Here is a 19,350-nt window from a genome sequence, read left to right on the forward strand (position 1 = left end):
CGGCATCGGAGCAGGAAGGCAGGCAGTAGGTACTGGGAGGACCAGAGCCGAGGCTGCAGCAGGGCAAGAAGCAGGCCCAGGGAGGAGTGATTTGCCCATACATGGGTGTTGGGCCTCTTAAACCAGCGCCCAGTGCACGCGGAGGAGGCCCCTCTGTCCCTGGCTGGCTGGCAGGTCTGGGTGTGGAATGAGTGGTAGTTGTTAGTAACCTGCTCCTCCTCCCTCCTGGAGCCTCCTGCAGCCAGACCTCCTGGGGGGCAGAACAGCAGAGATGCGGGAAGGGTTGGACCTTGTCTGGGTTGGACCTTGTCTAGCTTTATTACTGCCGTGCCCCTCTCCCTATCCACCCTCAGGGCCTTGGGAGCTGGGGCCCCTGCCCAGAAGGAGCCCCTGCCTCCAGTGCCACCACATGGGCCGTCCCAAAGCTTCCTTAAGACAGCTGAGCACTCTCGTTCTGAGGATGGATGTTTATTAGCACAGCCAGGTGGGCCGCGTGGAACATGTATTCAGACAGGGACCCCTGCCGAGGGGGCTCACAGTCTAAAGGAGATGCAGTACATACACACAGACACAAACACAGGAAGTGGGGCGTCATCAAAGGGTACAGGTGGTCAGGGGAGCCATGGGCTGGGGCATTCAGCCGTCCGAGCCTTGTCCTTCTGGGTGTTTTTTTTGGGGGGGGAGAAAGGAGAGCAGAACATGGCCCAGGATGGTCTTCCAGCAAGCGGCAGATCCCAGGCAGGACGTCTGGAGAAAGAGAACCCCAGAGAGCAGTGGTTCCAGGCGCAGGGGAGAGGGGGCGAACCTCAGTGGGATGATGGAGGCAGAGAGAGAACTGACGAAGGAGAATGAGGCAACAAGTCCAGGAGAAGGTCCCAAGCCCACGGCAAGAGGCTGTCACCTCTGCTGGGCCAAGCTGTCCCTGCTTTCAGGCCGTTTCCCAGAGCCACTTTCCCAGAGAAAGCTGGATCGTAGATTCTTGAAAGGGACCCACTTGAGGCTACTTACCTGGCCCTCGGGCTCCCTCCAATCTCTGGGTCAGAGATCAGAAGACAAAAGAGATAACTACCTTTAACTGGAAATCTTACACCAGGTTGTTGAGAAACAGAAGGGGCAGGAAGGGAGAGGGTGGGCAGCTCCAGGTGGCAGTACTTTGTGTTGCGTGAGGAGGAAGCTGCCAGCCAGATGCTGGGAGCAGGAGGCATGATGGCCCCCTCACTCTGGAGCGTGGCAGGAGCCAGCAGGTGGACACATGACAACAGAGGGTACTCATTCTTTCTGAAGTACCCTGAGAGCTGCCAGGCCGCGGCTTCCCCCGGCGGCGTGTGGGACGGGGAGGGAACAGGGCTGGATGCTTATTGCTGCACTGTGGTTTGAGACGGGAGGAAGGGAATAGATTACCCAGGGCTACAGCCTGTTTTGAGACGGAGAGATTTTTCTAACCTTAAAGGGTTAAACCCAGAACAGGTGCAGAGAAGTCACAGGTCCAGCCGATAGTGCTGGAGGTCCTCAGGGACCAGGAAGGAGAAACTGACCTGAAACCACAGTGGCCAACAAGAGACTTCGGATGGGGGTGCAGAGGGGAGCGTCCCCCTTTGGCTTGTCTGACTTGCCTTGGAGGGAGGTGAGGGTCCACTGGGAACTGAGGGAGGGGGGAATGTTGGACTGGGTGAGCTACAGGAGTACCCTCAGACCCCGTCTACTCCCAACAAGCCTTCAGGTCTGATCCCTGCTTTCTGGGCAGCTGGTGGGTTTAGAGTCTAGAGCTGAGGATGGAGTGGAAGGGCCTCATCCCCAGTGAAGACATGTCTCCAAGGTGACAAGCTGAGGGGAGACTCGGCCCCAGGCTCCCCATCACCCTCACCCCACTGCCTCTTCCCCTGGGAGGTGAGGGAGGGCTGGGCCCCATGGAGGAAACAGCCAAGGCCCCACTTTTCCATGATCCTTTATTAATCAGAACGGGCCTCGCCACAAAAAGCAGGGCCCACTCCCACAAAAATATGATTTGCAAAGAGGAAATCTTGCTGGCTTAGAGGGTATGTGTAGTGGAAAGTTTTTTGTATGGTTCTTTTTTTCCTTTTTCTCTTCAGTTTTTCTCATGTCTCTTCGCTGCAATTTTTTTTTTTTGTGACAGTAGGTTTTTGTTTTGTTTTTATAAAACACTTGCGCTCAAGGACTCAAACACAATACAAACAACGGCCACCGACCCCCATCCCCGGGGCCCCAGCCGGGTTGGCTTTTTTTGTAGCTGTATCCCTGGTGTCTGGCACCGGCGGGCAGGCGCGGGGTCCTGGGGTGCTGGGATTTGTACAGCAGTTCCCTGGGGAGATGGTCACAAGAAAGGGTACCTGAACAAGATGACGACTAAGTCTAGGGCACCCACAAGACAGCAGATGATGCTCATGAGGGGCCTGGGACACAGTGAAGAGACAGATGGGCCCAGGCCGGCCTTGGCTATCCCTTGGAGGCTCTGTGGGGGGGAGAGGCAGGTGGGCCTTGCTTTCAGGTTACAATAACAATACTTTGCTCACGGGTAGCACCTTCAGAATTCTCCTGCCTTGACCCCCTGCCCTCCCAGGTCAGCTGACGGCGGCCTCACAACCTCCCCTATGAGGTAGGTGAAGTATTATTACCATCATTTTACAGATGAAGAAACTGAGGCCCCGGGAGTGTGGGTGATTTGCCCAAGGTCTTGGGATGGCGTCAGGGCTCTGGTGCCCACCTCCACCCTCGTTTCCCCATTCCCTGTTCGCCTACAGGCCCAGATCACCTGCGCCCTCCAATGTGCCTGGGTGGGGTCAGACTGGGTACAGACCTCATGGAGATAGATGCTCTCTGCATATGATTGGCTAAGAACCCCGTGGGCGGGGCTCGAAAAATGGGCTGCAGTTGCCGGCTTCACTCCTTGCAAACTGGTGCAATACCCCGAGGGCTTTGCAGTAGTGGGGGCCTGGGGCGGGGCTCGCTCACTCGCTGGCCTCCCACTGAGTGGAGGGGTACGGGATCCCCTCCATCTCTCGAGACAGCGCAGTCTCTTCGTTTCCCTACAGCCTCGGAGTCCCTGCCCTTCTGTCCCCACAGGGGGGTGGTCCCCAGCCGGCTTGATTAGGACGGTGCAGTTGGGGGAAGACTCCCATTTTAAGCAAAGTTACAATAGAGAAAACTGGATTTACAAGGAATGGGGGTGACTATTTGCTGCACATTAGCACTTCTCACTCTACAAAATGATTCACCTACTTAGTATGATATCCTCCAGATCCAAGGGGGCGTGTGGGGGCGGGAGTGTGAGATTCAATGTCAGAAAATTTTGATACGGGCAAATATGTGACCCGTCTACTGCATAGGGCAGAATGCTCAGCTCAAGGGGAAGCCTACTGAAGGTGAATGGTTCCCAAATGCCCATGCTTTTGCCATGCTCTGCAAATGGAGACTTCGTCCAGAGTGTCCTTTCCTGGGGTGTCAGCCCCATCTGGGGTAGAACTGTGGTCCGAGACCGCGGTCACCGACTGCGGTTTCCGGGCGCCATCTGGCGGTGTGTACTGGCAATGTCAGGTCCAGGCTCGCGGACCCCTGGACTCGAGGCTGTCACCAAGCTGTCTTGTATCAAATACCAAAGACCCGCATGGGGGTGAGCAGGCTTAAGCAGGGATCATCCTGAAATCTGCTGTCTCCAAGGGGAAGCCAGTGAGGCGGACAAACGACCACTTCTTTGTGTGGGGCAACCTCAGAACTCACAAAATCCTGGAGTTCTCCCTGCTTCCTTGACCTGAACTGAGAGGGGCAGAGGAGTTGCTCTGAAGGACCGGGAGCAGTGGGGAAGGTGAGAAGACATTCCTGGAGCAGGTTAGGTGATGCTGATGCAGGATCCGAGATCAAGACAGGAATGAAATGAAAATGAAAGGGAAGGTCTGAAGCATGGAGGCTGAAAGGGGAGGGAGGACGTGTGTGGGGGGGAGTGTCTGCACAGACAGGGGGAGATGAGGGAGGTGAAGGACGCTGGGATGAGGGAGGTGAAGGACGCTGGGGTGAGGGAGGTGAAGGACGCTGGGATGAGGGAGGTGAAGGACGCTGGGATGAGGGAGGTGAAGGACGCTGGGGTGAGGGAGGTGAAGGAAGCTGGGGTGAGGGAGGTGAAGGAAGCTGGGAATCATGTGGAATATTGCCATCGGGGTTGGGATATGAGATCTGGGACGAATAAGGGTGTCCCTGGATGAGGCTGTCAGGGGAGAAAGCTAGTGGGTGCTTGGGACCCTGAGAAGGAAGGGAGTAGTTGGGTCCTGGTGGAATGTGATACACACAGTAGGTGCCTAAAGGGCGTGAAACAATGTTCAAGAGATAAAATCACTGGGGAAGGAGCTACTGGAGAATGAGGGGGGGGGGGAGACAGGAGGGGGAACAGCGGGAGGCAGCCCAGTTCTCAGCCCAGCTCACATCTACCCCTCTCCCCCCACCCTCCACTCACCCTCTACCTCCTCTCCTCTCCTGTCCCCTGGCTCAGTGACCTGCCCTCTCCGGGGCCTCCAGCCCAGCCTCACTCCACGAAGCCCTGTGCTCTCTGCACAGTCTTCGGCACTGCTGGCCCCAGGGGGACAGGGAGTGAGCCCCCCACTGCATACACACACACGCGCGCGCACACACACACATACACACAAACACGGTGGACACAACACAAGTACACAGGGCTGCGGCTCCAGGACCCCAGAGGGGGCTATATACTATCCTTGGCATTCAGGGCCCAGCTGGCACCTGAAACCACCCTGGGTCTGGCCTCTCCTGGCCAGGCCGGGGCCAAACGCCTCGACCTCCCCTCTCCTGGGCCCAGACCAGGGGCTGGGGAGGGGGCAGCTTCTCTCCACTCCAGGCACTGCCTTAAAGAAAATGGGGGACCTTGCCCACCTGGCGGGCCTCTGGAGGGGTCTGCCTGTCTGCCCATCTGGCTCTCATGGCCTCCCCCACTTCTTTAGTATCAGCAAGTCAGGAAGGAAAGGGGCAAAGCAGGAAGATGGCTCCCAGAGCCCCCCCTCCAGAGCTGGACTGGTGGAGGACGGGGCTGGTGTTTCCTAGAAACGGGGCCCGAGTGATTTCTGGGTCCCTTCTCTGGCCAAGCTGTCAGGGTCCTCCCCTCACCCCTGGCAGGGGGCCAGGCCGGGCGTTGTGCATAAAGTGGTGAGGGCATGATGGGGACCCGGTCCCTTGACCCCCGGGGCCGCCTTTGGCCTGCTCAGGCCTTCAGCTGGTGCCACTGGGCCACAGGCTGCCGGGGGCGGGCAATCATGTCTTTCCAGTGTTTCACCTCCCCAGGCCCGCTCTTCCAGGACAGGTAGATCTAAGGAGAGAGGGAAGAGGGCAGCGTTAGCGGCAAACGGAGGCACTGTCCTCTGTCCCCACGAGGGGGGAACACTCCATCTCCACTTAGGATCGTGGGGACCAAGGGGCCCCCTCAGGCAGTGACAACCGACCTTACAGAGGCCCCTCCTCCCTTCCCCTGCCAGCCTGACCTATTTTCCTTTGTGAGCCTGGGCAGGCCTGGCCCTTCTGAACTAGACTCCAGACCTGTTCTGCAGTGGGGGGGGATTGAAGATGGGGGTGGGGATGTTGGCTTCCATACTCTTCCCTGTCCTACATGTTGGGCACTATCTCTCCTTAATTATGACCACTCCCATCTCCTGGGCACTTACTACACATCAGGCACTGAGCTAGGGGCTTTCCACACACAGGTCATCAAATCATCCAATCCTGCCCTGGGAGACAGGTATAGTATCCCCATTTTACAGATGAGAAACTCGGTGCAGAGTTGAGAGACTCGCCGGAATTTATAAGTGGTACAGAGGGATTTAAACCAGGTCTGTGTTCTGCACGCCCAGCCCGATCCTGCCGGCCTGGGCAAGGGGTTCACGGCCTCGTGGGGCTGCTCACACATGCTCCCTCGCCTGCTGGTGGGTGGCCGGCTAAGAGCACAGGGCTACCTAAGCTACCCAGGCTGAAGCCAGAACAAATTCCGTCTGCCTCACTCAGTCAACAGAACACAAGACTGTTCCACAAGCAGCTCTAACTGGCATCTGGGGAACTCCAGACTCCAAAGGGCTGTTTCAGAAAAGCTTAGAAGCAGGTACAGTTACTTGGCCCTTGGCCCGAGCAGGTCAAAGAGGCCCCAGCCTCGCTCGGAACACACAGTCCTGCTGTGGTGTGGGTGACGCAGTCCTGGGGAACTGTCTCCCCTGTGACCACAGGTGACCGACCGTGCCCCCTGGGCCTTGCTGGACGGCAGGCAAGGCCAGCACCCCGCCCTGCAGCAGCCACTTCCCCCGCCCCCGCCAACGGCTACGTTCCCCACCCCCCTCCACCTAGGCCCCCTTCCTTGTGGGGGCCCTTTCTTGTTTCCCCCACAGGGTAATGCCCCAGGAGACCCCCTGTCTCTGCTGGCTTGCTCCTGGCACCTACCCTTCCTCTCTGCCTGCCTGGGTCAAACCTCCATGTCTGAATGAACACACATGCCCTTAGTAGGGGCGTCTCAAAAATAACTTTTCTCTTAATAGTAGCTAATATGCACGTTCTAAGTTCTGTGCTAAGCATCTCATCTGTGTTACTGAACCCTCCCAGCGCACTGAGGTTGGGGCTGTCTTACTCATTTTAAGGGGGGGAAATGGGGCTCAGAAAGGTTATAACGGCCTGACCAGGTGGTGGCGCAGTGGATAGAGCATTGAACTGGGATGCGGAGGACCCAGGTTTGAGACCCCGAGGTCTCTAGGTTGAGTGCGGGCTCATCTGGTTTAAGCAAAAAAAAAAAAAAAAAAAAAAAAAAAAAAAGCTCACCAGCTTGAGCCCAAGGTCACTGGCTCAAGCAAGGGGTTACTCGGTTTGCTGTAGCCCCACGGTCAAGGCACATATGAGAAAGCAATCAATGAATAACTAAGGTGTTGCAACGAAAAACTGATGATTGATGTTTCTCATCTCTCTCTGTTCCTATCTGTCTGTCCCTATCTATCCTTCTCTCTGACTCTCTCTCTGTCTCTGTAAAAAAAAAAAAGAAAAAAGAAAAAAAGAAAAAAAAAAAGAAAGGTTATGACTATTAAGGGTTAGGGCTGGGACCTGGACGCGGCAGTCTAACTTCCAAGCCCATAGTCTTTTCATAAAAATCATAAGGAGACACAGGAACAGATGTTTCAGAGTAGAAAAATGGACGGGTATATGTCATAGAAGCAAAATCTGGAAAAACTCAAGGCTAGGCATGGCTCTCTCGGCTAATAAATGATGTTTTACAAGAACATGTACATATGTCAGGCCATTTTTACCCCACCCTGTGAAGTGCTGTAGGGTCAGCATTAGTAGCTCCATTTTACAAACGAGAGAGCTGAAGCTCAGAGACCTGCCCAAGGTCACACAGCCGTTTAGCGGGACATGAGGTAGGAAGTGAAACCAGGTTATTGGAATCTGACTGCCCCACACAGCTCGCCCTTTGCAGATGGGACCCTGGACGACCCTGCTATGCAGTCCTTACGCTGAACGTCTTTTGGGGGACCCTGGGCAAGTCTTCCTCCCACTTTCTTTCCCCCCCTCTCTTTCCAGCAGTCTGTCCTCAGCTGAATGACCCGCAGGCTGACACTTTGGGAGAATCCCGTCCAATCCCCTCATTTTCGAAGATCCAGAGAAGGGAAGGGGCGGAGCCTCTCTCTCCCGCTGTCCAGCCCTGTGCCTGCCCACTGCCCCTCTTGCTTCGTGGACGGACAGACCCTTGCCAGGCGCCCGCTGGTGGCCGCTCCACCCGCCTCACCCCTACCTTGCCAATGACGTCGTTGCGGCTGAGCTTGTCCTTGTCCATGACAGTGATGATGATGGTCGTCTCCCTCAGCTTCTCCGTGGGGATATCGAAGGCAAAGGACTCGTTGAAGATGGGGTTCAGGTTCCTCTTCATCGTCACCGTCTTCTTCTTCTCCACCCTCTTGTCCTTGTACATCAGCCACACCTTCACGTAGGGGTCTGGGGACGAGATGCGGAAGAGTCAGCGGGGCAGGGGGCGGCTTTCCAGGACGCCCTTCTCCCCCGGGGTGGGGGGAGGCTGGCGCAGGTGAGGCTGTGTGCTTTCTGCAGAGGGTCAGGGAAGCCCCAGGCAGGAGGGGGATCAGCAGATGGGGGAGCTGGAAGGGACTTTCACCACCACTATTGCCCTCCCTGAACACGAGTGAGGAAACCGAGTCCCGCAGAGGCCGGGTCTCTCCCGAGGTCACAGACAGCAGTGCTGGAGCTGGGGCCAGAAGAAGGGCCTCCCTAATACAGTGTCCCCTTCTTCATGATTCTGGGAAGGACAGGGTCTAAGAGGCCAGCCCAGGCACTGCCCCACAGGGGCCGCCCGCAGCTCTAGCGTTGAGGAGCTGAGACTGGGGGTGGGGTGTGGGAGTCAGGGGTGATGTGAATAGCACTGTCCACACCCAGCATGACCCCTATGTTCCCAGAACCTCCGCGGCCCATCTGCCCTCCCTCAAGAAGCCCCCAAACCTGATGTGCCCCCGATGTCCATGGCTTTGAGGTTGCGGGCTTTGATGATGTTGACAATGATGGAGTTGGCAGAGGGGTTGTAGCAGAGAGACAAGAGTAGCTCCCCTCGGCTCCCCTAGGAGGGACAAGGAGAGGGGTGAGGCTGGGGCGCTACTCCCCTGGGAGGGGTAAGGGAAGGGGCGAGGCTGGGCGCGGCTCCCCTGGGAGGGGCGAGGGGAGGGGCGAGGCCGGGGCGCGGCTCCCCTGGGAGGGGCGAGGCAGGGGCGCGGCTCCCCTGGGAGGGGCGAGGGGAGGGGCGAGGCCGGGGCGCGGCTCCCCTGGGAGGGGCGAGGGGAGGGGCGAGGCTGGGGCGCGGCTCCCCTGGGAGGGGCGAGGGGAGGGGCGAGGCTGGGCACGGCTCCCCTGGGAGGGGCGAGGGGAGGGGCGAGGCCGGGGCGCGGCTCCCCTGGGAGGGGCGAGGGGAGGGGCGAGGCCGGGGCGCGGCTCCCCTGGGAGGGGCGAGGGGAGGGGCGAGGCCGGGGCGCGGCTCCCCTGGGAGGGGCGAGGGGAGGGGCGAGGCTGGGCACGGCTCCCCTGGGAGGGGCGAGGCCGGGGCGCGGCTCCCCTGGGAGGGGCGAGGGGAGGGGCGAGGCCGGGGCGCGGCTCCCCTGGGAGGGGCGAGGGGAGGGGCGAGGCTGGGGCGCGGCTCCCCTGGGAGGGGTGAGGGGAGGGGCGAGGCTGGGGTGCGGCCCCCCTGGGAGGGGCGAGGCAGGGGCGCGGCTCCCCTGGGAGGGGCGAGGGGAGGGGCGAGGCTGGGGCGCGGCTCCCCTCAAAGGGAGAGTGAGAGAGAGGGCTGTGGGGACCAGGGGGAGGAAATGGTGATTGGGCTCCCTGGCCGGCCTCCTGGCCCCTAGCCCTCTCCACCCTGACCTGTCTACCATACAGGTCACGCTTGGTCTCCCCCCCTGGCAGGTCTGTGTGCTGGCCCCATGTCGCCCCTCCCTGAACACAACACCAGAATTTTTTTTATCACAGCTCAGCTGAGCGCCCCTGTGCCCACGTCCCATCGAAGCCCAGCTGCACCCGCTCCCCACAGCTCTCCTGACCCAACAGCCCCCAGCCAGGGGCCCGCAACTGCGGCCTTACACTCCCATCGCTGCATGGCTTCAGATCCTTCCAGAAGGTCTGCATCTGGGTCAGGTCCACCTTGTTGAGAGGGATGGACACCTCCCCAATGGGGTCGTTGCGGCTGAAGCGGTCATAGTCCAGGACCTGGAGGTAGAGGACCCTCTGCACCACTTTCTCGTAGGGGAAACCTGGGGACAGAGAGCACAGGGGAAGAGTGGGACAGATGGGCCACACGGGGCCTGGGCAGGAAGGCCGGTGAGGAGCAGAGATGGTCTTGTCACTTCTTGCTGCCACCCCACCTAGGTACAGCAGGCCACAACCCCATTCAGACCTTCCTGACAACATAGCAAGAACTGTCATTGTTTCATTTGTTTCCAGCGACAATTCTCCGAGGTGGATGGCTTCTTGTCCCTTTTACAGATGAGGAGACTGAGGTTCAGGTGGCTTAAATCACTTGCCCCGAGTCCTGCAGCTAATACAGAGCAGACCTGGGGCCATTCATTCATTTACTCATTCATGCTGTATCCGTCTTGGTGACCAGGCTGTGGTCCTCCTGCTCTGCGGGCAGCCCTGCCACTGTCGGTCACCCTGAGGCAAGTCTGGGCAAGCGGCCCCGCCTGAGATGGTGGCAGCTGCCACAAAGGAAGACCAAGAGGACCCGGCAGAGGGAAATGCCAGAGGCACAGAAGGCGGAGAGGATGCTTGTCCTAGGACTCTGCATATACCCCGTGCCTGCTTCCAGTGCACCAGCCCATCCTTCCACCCTTCCTCCACCCACAGCTGTCCCTCTCCACCGTGCCCTCCCTCAGCCGCCCCACCGGCGCCCTGTGCCTAGACAGTCACAAGAGTCTCCACGCCGCCCTCCCCATTCGCTCCCTTTCTCCACAGTCCACTCTCACCACAGCGGCCAGAGCAGGCTTTAAAAATAGCAATCACATCATAATACTCTCGCTCAAAGCCTTTCAGTGGCTCCCAGTGCACTTAGAATAAAAGTCGTGCGCCCTGTCTTGGCTTCAAATCCTTCCACAGCTTGGCCCGCTGTCCTCTCCCTGCTGGTGTCGTGACCACTCTTCACTCAATGACCGGCCCGGCCCTTCCTGCCAAGGCAGCCCGAGCAGGCCCCACCCACCACGCTGCCCCTCCGAGTCTCCACCTTCTCTCCTGACCTCCCAGATGGGGTCATCTCTCCGGTCCTACACTCAGCACTTTCCTCTCGCAGCCCGGATCACAGGCTGTGACAGAGATCTATCTGTCTGTCTCTCTCACCAGGAAGGCTAAGATTTCCAGGAAGGCATTTCCATCCTCAATCACCGGATCCTGGCGCCTAACACAGTTTCTGGCACGTAGTAGGCACTCGATAAATATTTGTTAAGTGAATCAATAACTGAACAAGTGAACAAGCGCCGGTGAGATGGCCCAATGGGGCTGCCAGGGCAGAGGCAGGGCGGAGGCCGGAGGGAACTGGGGGGCGGGGAGCTCGGATGGACGGGATGGACAGGTACCAGGAAGCCAGGGGAAGGTCTGAAGCTGCCGTCACTGGACCGTGGAGGCTTAGTCCGAGGAGGGGCGGACCTGGGAGATGTAGGGGGCTCAGAGCAGCGGGGAGGACTGAGGGGATCGGATCCCGAGCCAGGGTGTGAGCAGGAAGGAGAGAGGACACACACCTTAGCCTGACTCATGGAGAAGATGAAGATCCCAGGAGGATTCTAGAGCCTTCAGCCAGAGAGGCTAGAAGCACAGAGAAGCCTGGGACAGGAACAGGTGCACTAGGAGATGAAATCCTATGTTCCTTGAACCTCCAGCCTCTGAATTCCTCTGGAGCCTCTCATATTGAGGGGGGCTAAATCTGTTTTGGTTCATTTTGGAGTACCCCATGGACCTTGCCCAGGTGACCCTTGGCATCTATTTAGGTGAAATGCATGACAAGTGTTCTGGAAATGCTGTAGGTTCCAAGAAGTCCTTACACCTGACCTCCAACATCAGAGGAAGCAGTCTTCTATTTGGCAAACTCCTATTCATCCATCACAACCCATCTCGAATGGCCCTTCTTCTCGGAAATGTTCTTCAACACCACCAAGGGGAGCTCATACCAGGTTCCTGCAGCATCTGTCATGCAGTGCATGGCTTAATTATTTTCACATCTATGCCCTCTATAACAGAAGTGTCTTGAGGGTCATAATTCTGTACTGCACCCCTGGTGCCCAGGAAAGTGCCTAGTTCTTCACTAATGCTAGAGGGCCGGTGGATTGAGGCTCTGCCTATAACCCTTGGCCCCCTAACTGGCTCCACACACTTCCAGGCAGCTGAGCCTCTTGCTGGTTGTACCATTTCTAAACCGACCCTCATGCTGACCAGGTGAGGAAGAGGGTCCAGAAATAGACACACCCATTAGCTCATCCTCGATTTACTTATGGGTGAGCTGGCTGCCACTTTGCGGAAGTGGTGGGGTGCCAGATGGCTGGGACACAGATGGGAGAGAGTCCCTAGGGAGCACACGGCAGGTTCTGGGCAGCCAGGCCACCGGGGTGTGTTCTCACTGGTCGAAGAGGCTGTGGGGAAAGGGTTATGGCTTCTCTAAGTCAGGTCCGGGCACCCAAAGGACCTGGCACTGAAATCACTCTCTAATCACACACCAGCTTCCTGGTTACCTTGCGTCCTCAGAGACAAGAGATAAAGAGGGCCTGTAGGACAGAGGAAGGACATCTGCCCTGCCAGGGGCATGGCTCCGAGCCACAGTTCCTGTGCGTCCAGGGGCACTGTTGTAAGTGCTTTTACTCTCTGCTGGGTTACTGATTTCAAACCAAGGCACAGAGAGGCTCAGGAGCCTGCCTCAGGCCCACAGCTAGCAGGTGGGAGAGCTGGGATTCAAACTCAGGAAGCCTGGCCACTACACGCGGTCACTCCAGATGCTCCACCTCTGGGTCCAGTGGGCACCTCCCTGCCTCCTGCCCTCCTCAGGGTGAGTTTTGCGTTGGGGCTGAAGGCCCAGTGGCGGCCCCGCTTCCCTCCTCGGCCTCTGGCCATGATGCGGGCCCTACTCGGCGCTGTAGCCTAATCCCAGCTAGACACAAACTGCAGCAGGTTAGCTGGGTAAGACGCGTGCTGTGTGGGCGCATGCACGTGCACTTGTGTGTGAATGTGTGAGTGCGTGTCTGAGCGTGCCTGTGGTCACATGTGTACAAGCAGGCGCGTGGCTGGGTGGGGTGACTGTGGAGGGGACAGAGGCTCTGGGCGGGCGGCACCGGCCTCACCTTCAAAGAGGAAGGTCTCGTTCCAGTGGGGGTTCAGGTTCTTCCTCTTCACCTTGGTCTCCAGCTTGTGCTTCTTGTCCGGCAGCAGGTAGATCTTGACAAAGGGGTCGCTGGTGCCGCTGAAGTCCTTGGCCGGCAGCTCCTGAGCCTTCATGATCTTCACAGTGAGCGTGGACTCCTGGAAGTTGTAGCCGACACTGAACTGGATCCGGCCCAGGTTCTCTCGGCTGCAGCCCTCGTGGGCCTCGTCCTCCTCGGAGCCTGGGGAGAGCTGGGGGCGGGGCAGAGGCCAGTGGGGTTGGGGGTCGGCCAGGGTTCCGCTTCCCCAAAGCCCCCCTGCAGCCCGGCGAGGTTACAGGTCGCTCTGTGCCTGCGGCCAGTCCCGCGTCGGAGAGCTGCGCCCTCCCTCTGGTCACCAGGTGGAGCTGGTGGGGCCGCCCCACCTTCAACACCCAGGTGAGAATGACCAGACAGAGGCCCAGAGCCTGGGGCAGTCACACAGGAAGGGAGGGAGAGCAGAGCCGGGACAGCCTGCCTCCTGGACTCCAGGGCCGTGTGCACCCCACCCCCGCCTCCCCTGGACGCCCCGGGTCTGCTGCTCTCTCTGCTCCCCCACCAGCTGCCCTCGCCTCCCCTGGTCACCGCTGTGCTGGCTCGCCCTGGTCCTGGGCTCCCTCCTCCAGCCTCCCAGCCTCCCACAGCCCCGTGGAGAATTTCTGTGTACTTTGTGAAACACATCAACATAAAAACCTGGGCTTCCCATCAGACAAGGGAGATTATTCACATCTCAAAAGAGCACACCGTGATTTTCCTTTGGAAAGTGACTTTCTGGAGTTCTGAGGATGATGTGATTTACAAAATGAGAGAGGCGAGTTTTCAGGAGCAACGACTATTTGTGTGAGACAAGGACACTAAAAACACAGATCCCAGGCCCGGGGCCCTGGGAGCCTGAGGTGATGGGCTTGGGAGGACCTGGAGGCTGGGCAGCAGAGGTTCCAAAGGGGTCTCAGACGACGGTACTACACACCGGGCTGAGGACCACTGGAAGGGAGGACTACCCCTGCCCGGTTCAGTCCCCATCTCTAGGGGTGGCACGTGGGCCGACCCAGCAACTGACAGAGGCGTGGAGGGCGGCCTGGGTGTCCCGTGCCCAGGCTGACGCTGAAACGGGAAGTACTTGGGGGAGGGTCTTCCAGCCAAGTCTTCCCAGCTGTGGCTGTTTATTGGGAATATATGGGTTGGTTTCAGACTATTGCCCACTCCTAGCCACCTAGGTCCCACCCTCATGCCCCACCCCCAAACACAGGGGGTCCCTGTGGCTCAAGCATCCCCGTACTAAAAGCTCCTCAGGTGACTGGATGAGAGCCAGGGCTGGGCTCGGGATACCACGTTTAAGATGAAACTGCTGGTCCCTGTTTTCTCTCCCTACTTCTCCCATAGGAGCCCTCTCTGTGGCCCTCTGTCCTCCGGGAGAAGTGGCCCCAAGCTCTGAAATACTAAGTACACTAGGCGATAAGAACACGTATAGGGTGCACCTACCATGGCAGAAGACTCTTACATCACCTTCTTACCGATTCCTGACAACAGCGGGCAAGGCAGTTATCACCACTCTAGTGGAGGAGACTGGCCCAGAGAGGTTAAGTCACACGCCCAAGATTGCACAGCAATACGAACCCTCTCTGTCTTGAAAGCCCGCTCTTTCCACCACAGCAGGCCCACATCCCAAGCAATGTTGAGATTTCCCCCCAGGCCAGCGAGGACTCATCTGCCCAGGCGAGAAGCACCCAAGTCACATGAATACAGTAATCGCCAGGCGCATGGCCCTGCCCTATGCAGGGTGCTTGGCCCTCATTCTCCTGCAACGTCCCGAGGAGGCAGGCACGGCTGTGTTCCCGTTTGGTCTGAGGCACAGATGAATTAGTAACTTGCATCAGGTCACCTGTGACTAGGTGGTGAGTGGAAGCTCAAACCCAGGTGAGTGCCACCGTGAGCACCCCTCCCCGTGGCCCTCACTTTCACACTCAGGTCCGTGTCTGGGCCTCACCAGCCACACCCTTATCCTGCCTGCAGCCAGACGGGGGGCGGAGCTGCCTCCCCTGCTTCTCCTCACAGTGGACCGGGCTCCCTCCAGTCCCTGCCCACCTGCTGCATCCACACAGCCTTGCAAGCTCCACCCCAGGTCCCCTGAGTGTGGCTTCTCTACCCAGATCCAGTTTTCCCCTGGTGCTCCTTCCCTCTCCCTTTGAACCTGTTTCTGCATCTGCAGAATGGGACTGTGAGACCAAGCCTGCAGGGTTCCTGGGGAGGTTAAACGGGTTTAGGGCCCTTCCACAGTCCTGCTCTGCAATCTGGCCCCTGCCACTGCTGCCCTGGGGCCTGCAAAGACCTCTTGCCCCTTCCTGTTTCTCCAAAAGTTGAAGTGGAGTCCCTGGTAATGAGTCCAGGTGGCCCCAGCCCCACCTGAGGTCCCTCTGGTCATTTGGCTCTTGACTCCTAAATAAGGTGGTCGTGTGTGTGTGTGTGTGTGTGTGTGTGTGTGTAGCAAGTGGCCTTCACCATGGAAGCAAGCCTGCTTTTGTGCCTGCTCCCAGCCTTTCAGAACCACAGCCTTGAGCCCTAATTAACCAGCTGGGACAGCTCCAGGAGTTGTTTCTATAGTAACTGGGCTGGCCACCCCCACCACACCCCCGGTGGTGGTGGTGGGGTGATGCTGCTTGAGCCCCTGCTCAAACTGAAGCATCAGAAAGCGTCTGGGCAGTACCAGGGCGGGTGACTCCGGTGGGGGTGTGGCCCTGCCTCCTCTCTGGTCCTTCCTCTGGCCAGCTATGGGTGTCTCCCTCCCTCCCCTGACCCCAGCTTCTGACAGTCTGGGGCCCCAGGATCAAACAGTGGCTTACTTCTCCCCTGCTCATCCTCATCCTCACTGTTGATACTAATGACCTGCCTTTGGCCCTGGGCTGGGCAATTAGAGCCTGCCCACCCTGCTCCGAGGGTCTGCTGAGCCTGTGCGGGGCACTGAGGCCTGCACTTCCTCCCTCTGCCTGCTGCTGTCTGCCCTCCCTGGGAGCAGCAGGGGCCAGAAAACGGACCGGGAAAGGGCTGTCCCTTCTGGGAACCTGGCTACTGGGAAGCTGGAACCAATTAAGAGACTGTACAGGGAGACAGGACGGATGGTGGCGATGGCCTGTCCAGAGATGATGGCCGGGCCATCTACATGGGTGGGGGAGGACAGGCGTGGGGGTGGTGGGGGGCCACCGGGCGGGGCAAAGGGAAAGGTGGTGAGGCCCAAGGGAGGCCAGATCAGGAACAGGGAAAATCTGACGCTCTAATCCGCATTTTAACCAGATCCCCAGGCTGGGCTAGAGTGGGGCAGTGGGGATGAATGGTTAGAGCCAACCCAAACCCTCAGTGGCCGAGGGCAGAGCCTAGAGGACTCAGGGAAGGTGGCACTGGAATTCTGAATTGAATGATGTCAGCCCTGGCGAGGGCCTGAGAGCCCAAGCACCTTCCTTCTCTCCACAGGAGGGAGGGAGGAGGGGACCTAGTCCAGGGAGGGAAGCACTGTGTCCCAGGTCATGTCCAGTAGGAACACAGCTGGCAGTGGGCTCCCATCCTCATACCCTCCGGAAACCTTCCTGGGGCTTCTGAGCTGCCAAAGCTTGTACTGGCTCCTGCCAGGCCACCTCTGTTCTTTGGGAAGCGTAGGTGGGGCAAATGGCTGTGACTTGCCAACGCTGCCACCAGGGGGTGCTATGTGAAGCCACAGCCTCTGCCTTGGTGAAAAATTCCGCAGAACCACAGGGCTGGGGTCCTGGTGGGGTGGGGGGTGGACAGGAGTACCCTGGCACAGCAGTCCCCTCATAGGGATCAGGACCAGGGCTCTCCTGTTCTCTTTGGACCTCAGCTGGCCCCCCAGCAGTGGGAGTTGGGGACGGTCTCTGGGATGCAGACCTGCTCCACAGGGGGTGGTGGATGGGGACTCTGCCTCAGACCTCTACTCAGTGGGATGCCACCCAGAGAAAGGGGAGACACCTTCGGTCGCAAGTCCTCTGTCCACTAGCCTTTCCTTCTAGGACCATAACAATATCTCCCACGAATGGGTTTCCTTAGGCCCCTATTCAAACCGGAGAGACTGGAGGAGGACAGGCACTCTTATTCTCGCTTGACAAATGAGGAAACTGAGGCACAAGAGCCTGTTTTGATGAGAGAGCTCATCACTGTGCTGGTTTCCCTGCCTGAGTGGACGAATCCACACTGTCACCAATTTCCACATGTGCCCTCCCCCCTCCCCGGGTCACCTAGCCCAGCTCCTGCGTGCGCACTGGGCCTCCCGTCCGTCTCACCATAAGCATCTCGCTGGTGAGGGAGTTGACGAGGTCCGAGACGGAGGAGCGTGGCTCTGTCCGACGGTCCGACTCATCGTGAGGCGTCTGGCTGGGCACCGGAGCCGTGTTCACCACCTTCCCTCCTGTAGGCAACCTGGGGGCAGCGGGGTCCAAATGAGCATGGTCGAAGGTGGGTGGGGCTGGGCGGGGCGCCGTGCGCCTGGGCGGGGCACCGTGCACCTGGGCGGCATCAGGACCTTTTCTGAAACCTCCCGCAGGCCAGTAGCAACCATGAGCTCGTTCACGGGGAGGTCTGGTTCTCTTCCCCGCACCGCTCCAGTGTGGATCTGCCTTGACTGCCTCTGTGGGTGCTGGGGTTTTTTTTGGGGGGGGGAATACTCCCACTCTACCTGTTCCCCAGAAAACTTCCCCCTCTCCGGTCACTGCCTGCATGGTGGTCTCTGAGCATGCCTCCCTCCTCAGAGGCCCCCGCACCCCGGTCGCCCTAGCTTGGGAGGGGAGGCTCCCCGGTGGCGTGTCCAGGTCGTCTCTCCGCATCATTACCCTCTGCAAACACACCCAGAGTGCTCAATCTCCCGGCCGCCCCACCTGCGTTTGTTCGGGCTCAGAGAGAACACAGGTGCCCTTCAGACATGAGGCTGACTAGGTGAGGTCAGGACCAATGTCCACACAGCTCTGTCCATAGAACTTTCTATGATGACAGAAGTGTTCTATATCTGCACTGTCTATGTGTGGCTACTGAGCATTTGACACGTGGCCAGTGTGGCTGAGAACTTAAATCTTAATTTTGTTTGACTTAAACTCATTTAAATAGCCACCTATTGGATAGGGCAAGTTGTCACCCCTTAGGTCTCCAGTCCCCGCCCTTCCCCCACTCTGAGGACTGCACTTTTGAGAAGGCTCCCCCAGCGTCAGAGATAGATGGGGTACCACCAAGAAGCCCCGACCTGACCGTTCCACAAGAGGCCCTGTCTGCGCCCCAACTCCATGCTGTTTCCAAGGAGCCAGGCTCTCTGGCCCAGCAGCTCAGTGGAGAGCCCAGGCTCCGTCTAGCTGGAGCTCTGGACGGGGACTGAGCCTGTCCGGGGACCAGGCTGGAACATCCCATGAGGAGGCGGTAGGGGCAGGCAGCATGGAGGAGACGGGGAGACTGGCAGCATGGGGCTCGGGACAGGCTGCAACAGAACCGCTGAGAGAGCACCAGAGCCAGACGTGGAGACCACACAGGCTGGACACAAGCCATGGCCCTCGGTATGGACCAGCCACCAGCACACAACTGGCCACGACAGGCACAGACGACATGCGTGGAATATGCCAGGTCTTGGAGGGGAGACACCAGGATCCAACAGCAGGGTGTGCGCACGCACACACACACACTCTCTCTCTCTCACACACACACACACACACACACACTCTCTCTCTCTCTCTCTCTCTCTCACACACACACACACACACACTCTCTCTCTCTCTCTCTCTCTCACACACACACACACACACACACACACACACACACACACACGTGCACATAAGCCCAACAGACACCCAGGGAAATGGGGAGAGAAGAGCACAGGCGACAGGCAGGTTGACCAGAGCAGCAAGATGACACACATACAGGGATGTACACACTCTGGTCCCGAGAGGAAACACATTTGGGGAGACCCAGGCATGCCAAGGTGTGCTGGTGAATTGGGACGAACTGAAACAGAAAAAAGCAGGGAGCAGGCTCAGGGACAGACACCTGAGAATCAGACACACGACACACCTGCCATGAGAACTCGGCCTTGCCCAGACAGCATAAAACTACCCCCACCCCACCTGGGGACACAAGGGCGCCCCTCCCAGAGGCGCGGCCACAGCAGAGCACGCACGCACACGGACACAGATGCACGGGCGCGCACACGAACACACGCGCGGACACGTGCTCACGCAGGCAAGCACAGGGAGGAAGAGGAGACTGAAATAGCTGGAGAGGTAAAGTCAGGTTAAAAATAGAGGGGGAGAGGAGGAGAGAGCAGAGATTGACGGCTGAAGGTATGAGAAAGTCAGAGTTATTTTGGCCACACCACAGCATCAGCACAGCTGCAAAGCAGCCTGGGAAAAGATGGTCAGTGCCACGGAAGCTACTGGAGGTTAAAGAACAGAGAGAGACAGAC

The 19,350-nt window shown here is 58.6% G+C and overlaps 1 protein-coding gene across 9 annotated transcripts in view; it reads right to left on the reverse strand.

Moving 5' to 3' along the window:
- Positions 1–2,327: 2,327 nt before the first annotated feature.
- Positions 2,328–19,350, reverse strand: part of SYT7 (synaptotagmin 7) — a 62,122-nt gene continuing 45,099 nt past the window's right edge. For all 9 annotated transcript variants that reach the window (XM_066251667.1, XM_066251675.1, XM_066251672.1 and 6 more), the window contains 6 exons: positions 17,195–17,330; positions 12,852–13,122; positions 9,619–9,788; positions 8,494–8,608; positions 7,778–7,977; positions 2,328–5,326 (listed from right to left, as the gene is read on the reverse strand). In XM_066251667.1, coding sequence (XP_066107764.1) covers positions 5,222–5,326; positions 7,778–7,977; positions 8,494–8,608; positions 9,619–9,788; positions 12,852–13,122; positions 17,195–17,330 — 997 coding nt within the window. In that variant the 3' untranslated portion in view covers positions 2,328–5,221. The remainder of the gene's footprint in view (positions 5,327–7,777; positions 7,978–8,493; positions 8,609–9,618; positions 9,789–12,851; positions 13,123–17,194; positions 17,331–19,350) is intronic.

Source organism: Saccopteryx bilineata, chromosome 1, assembly GCF_036850765.1.
Source record: "Saccopteryx bilineata isolate mSacBil1 chromosome 1, mSacBil1_pri_phased_curated, whole genome shotgun sequence".
Lineage (NCBI taxonomy): Eukaryota > Metazoa > Chordata > Mammalia > Chiroptera > Emballonuridae > Saccopteryx > Saccopteryx bilineata.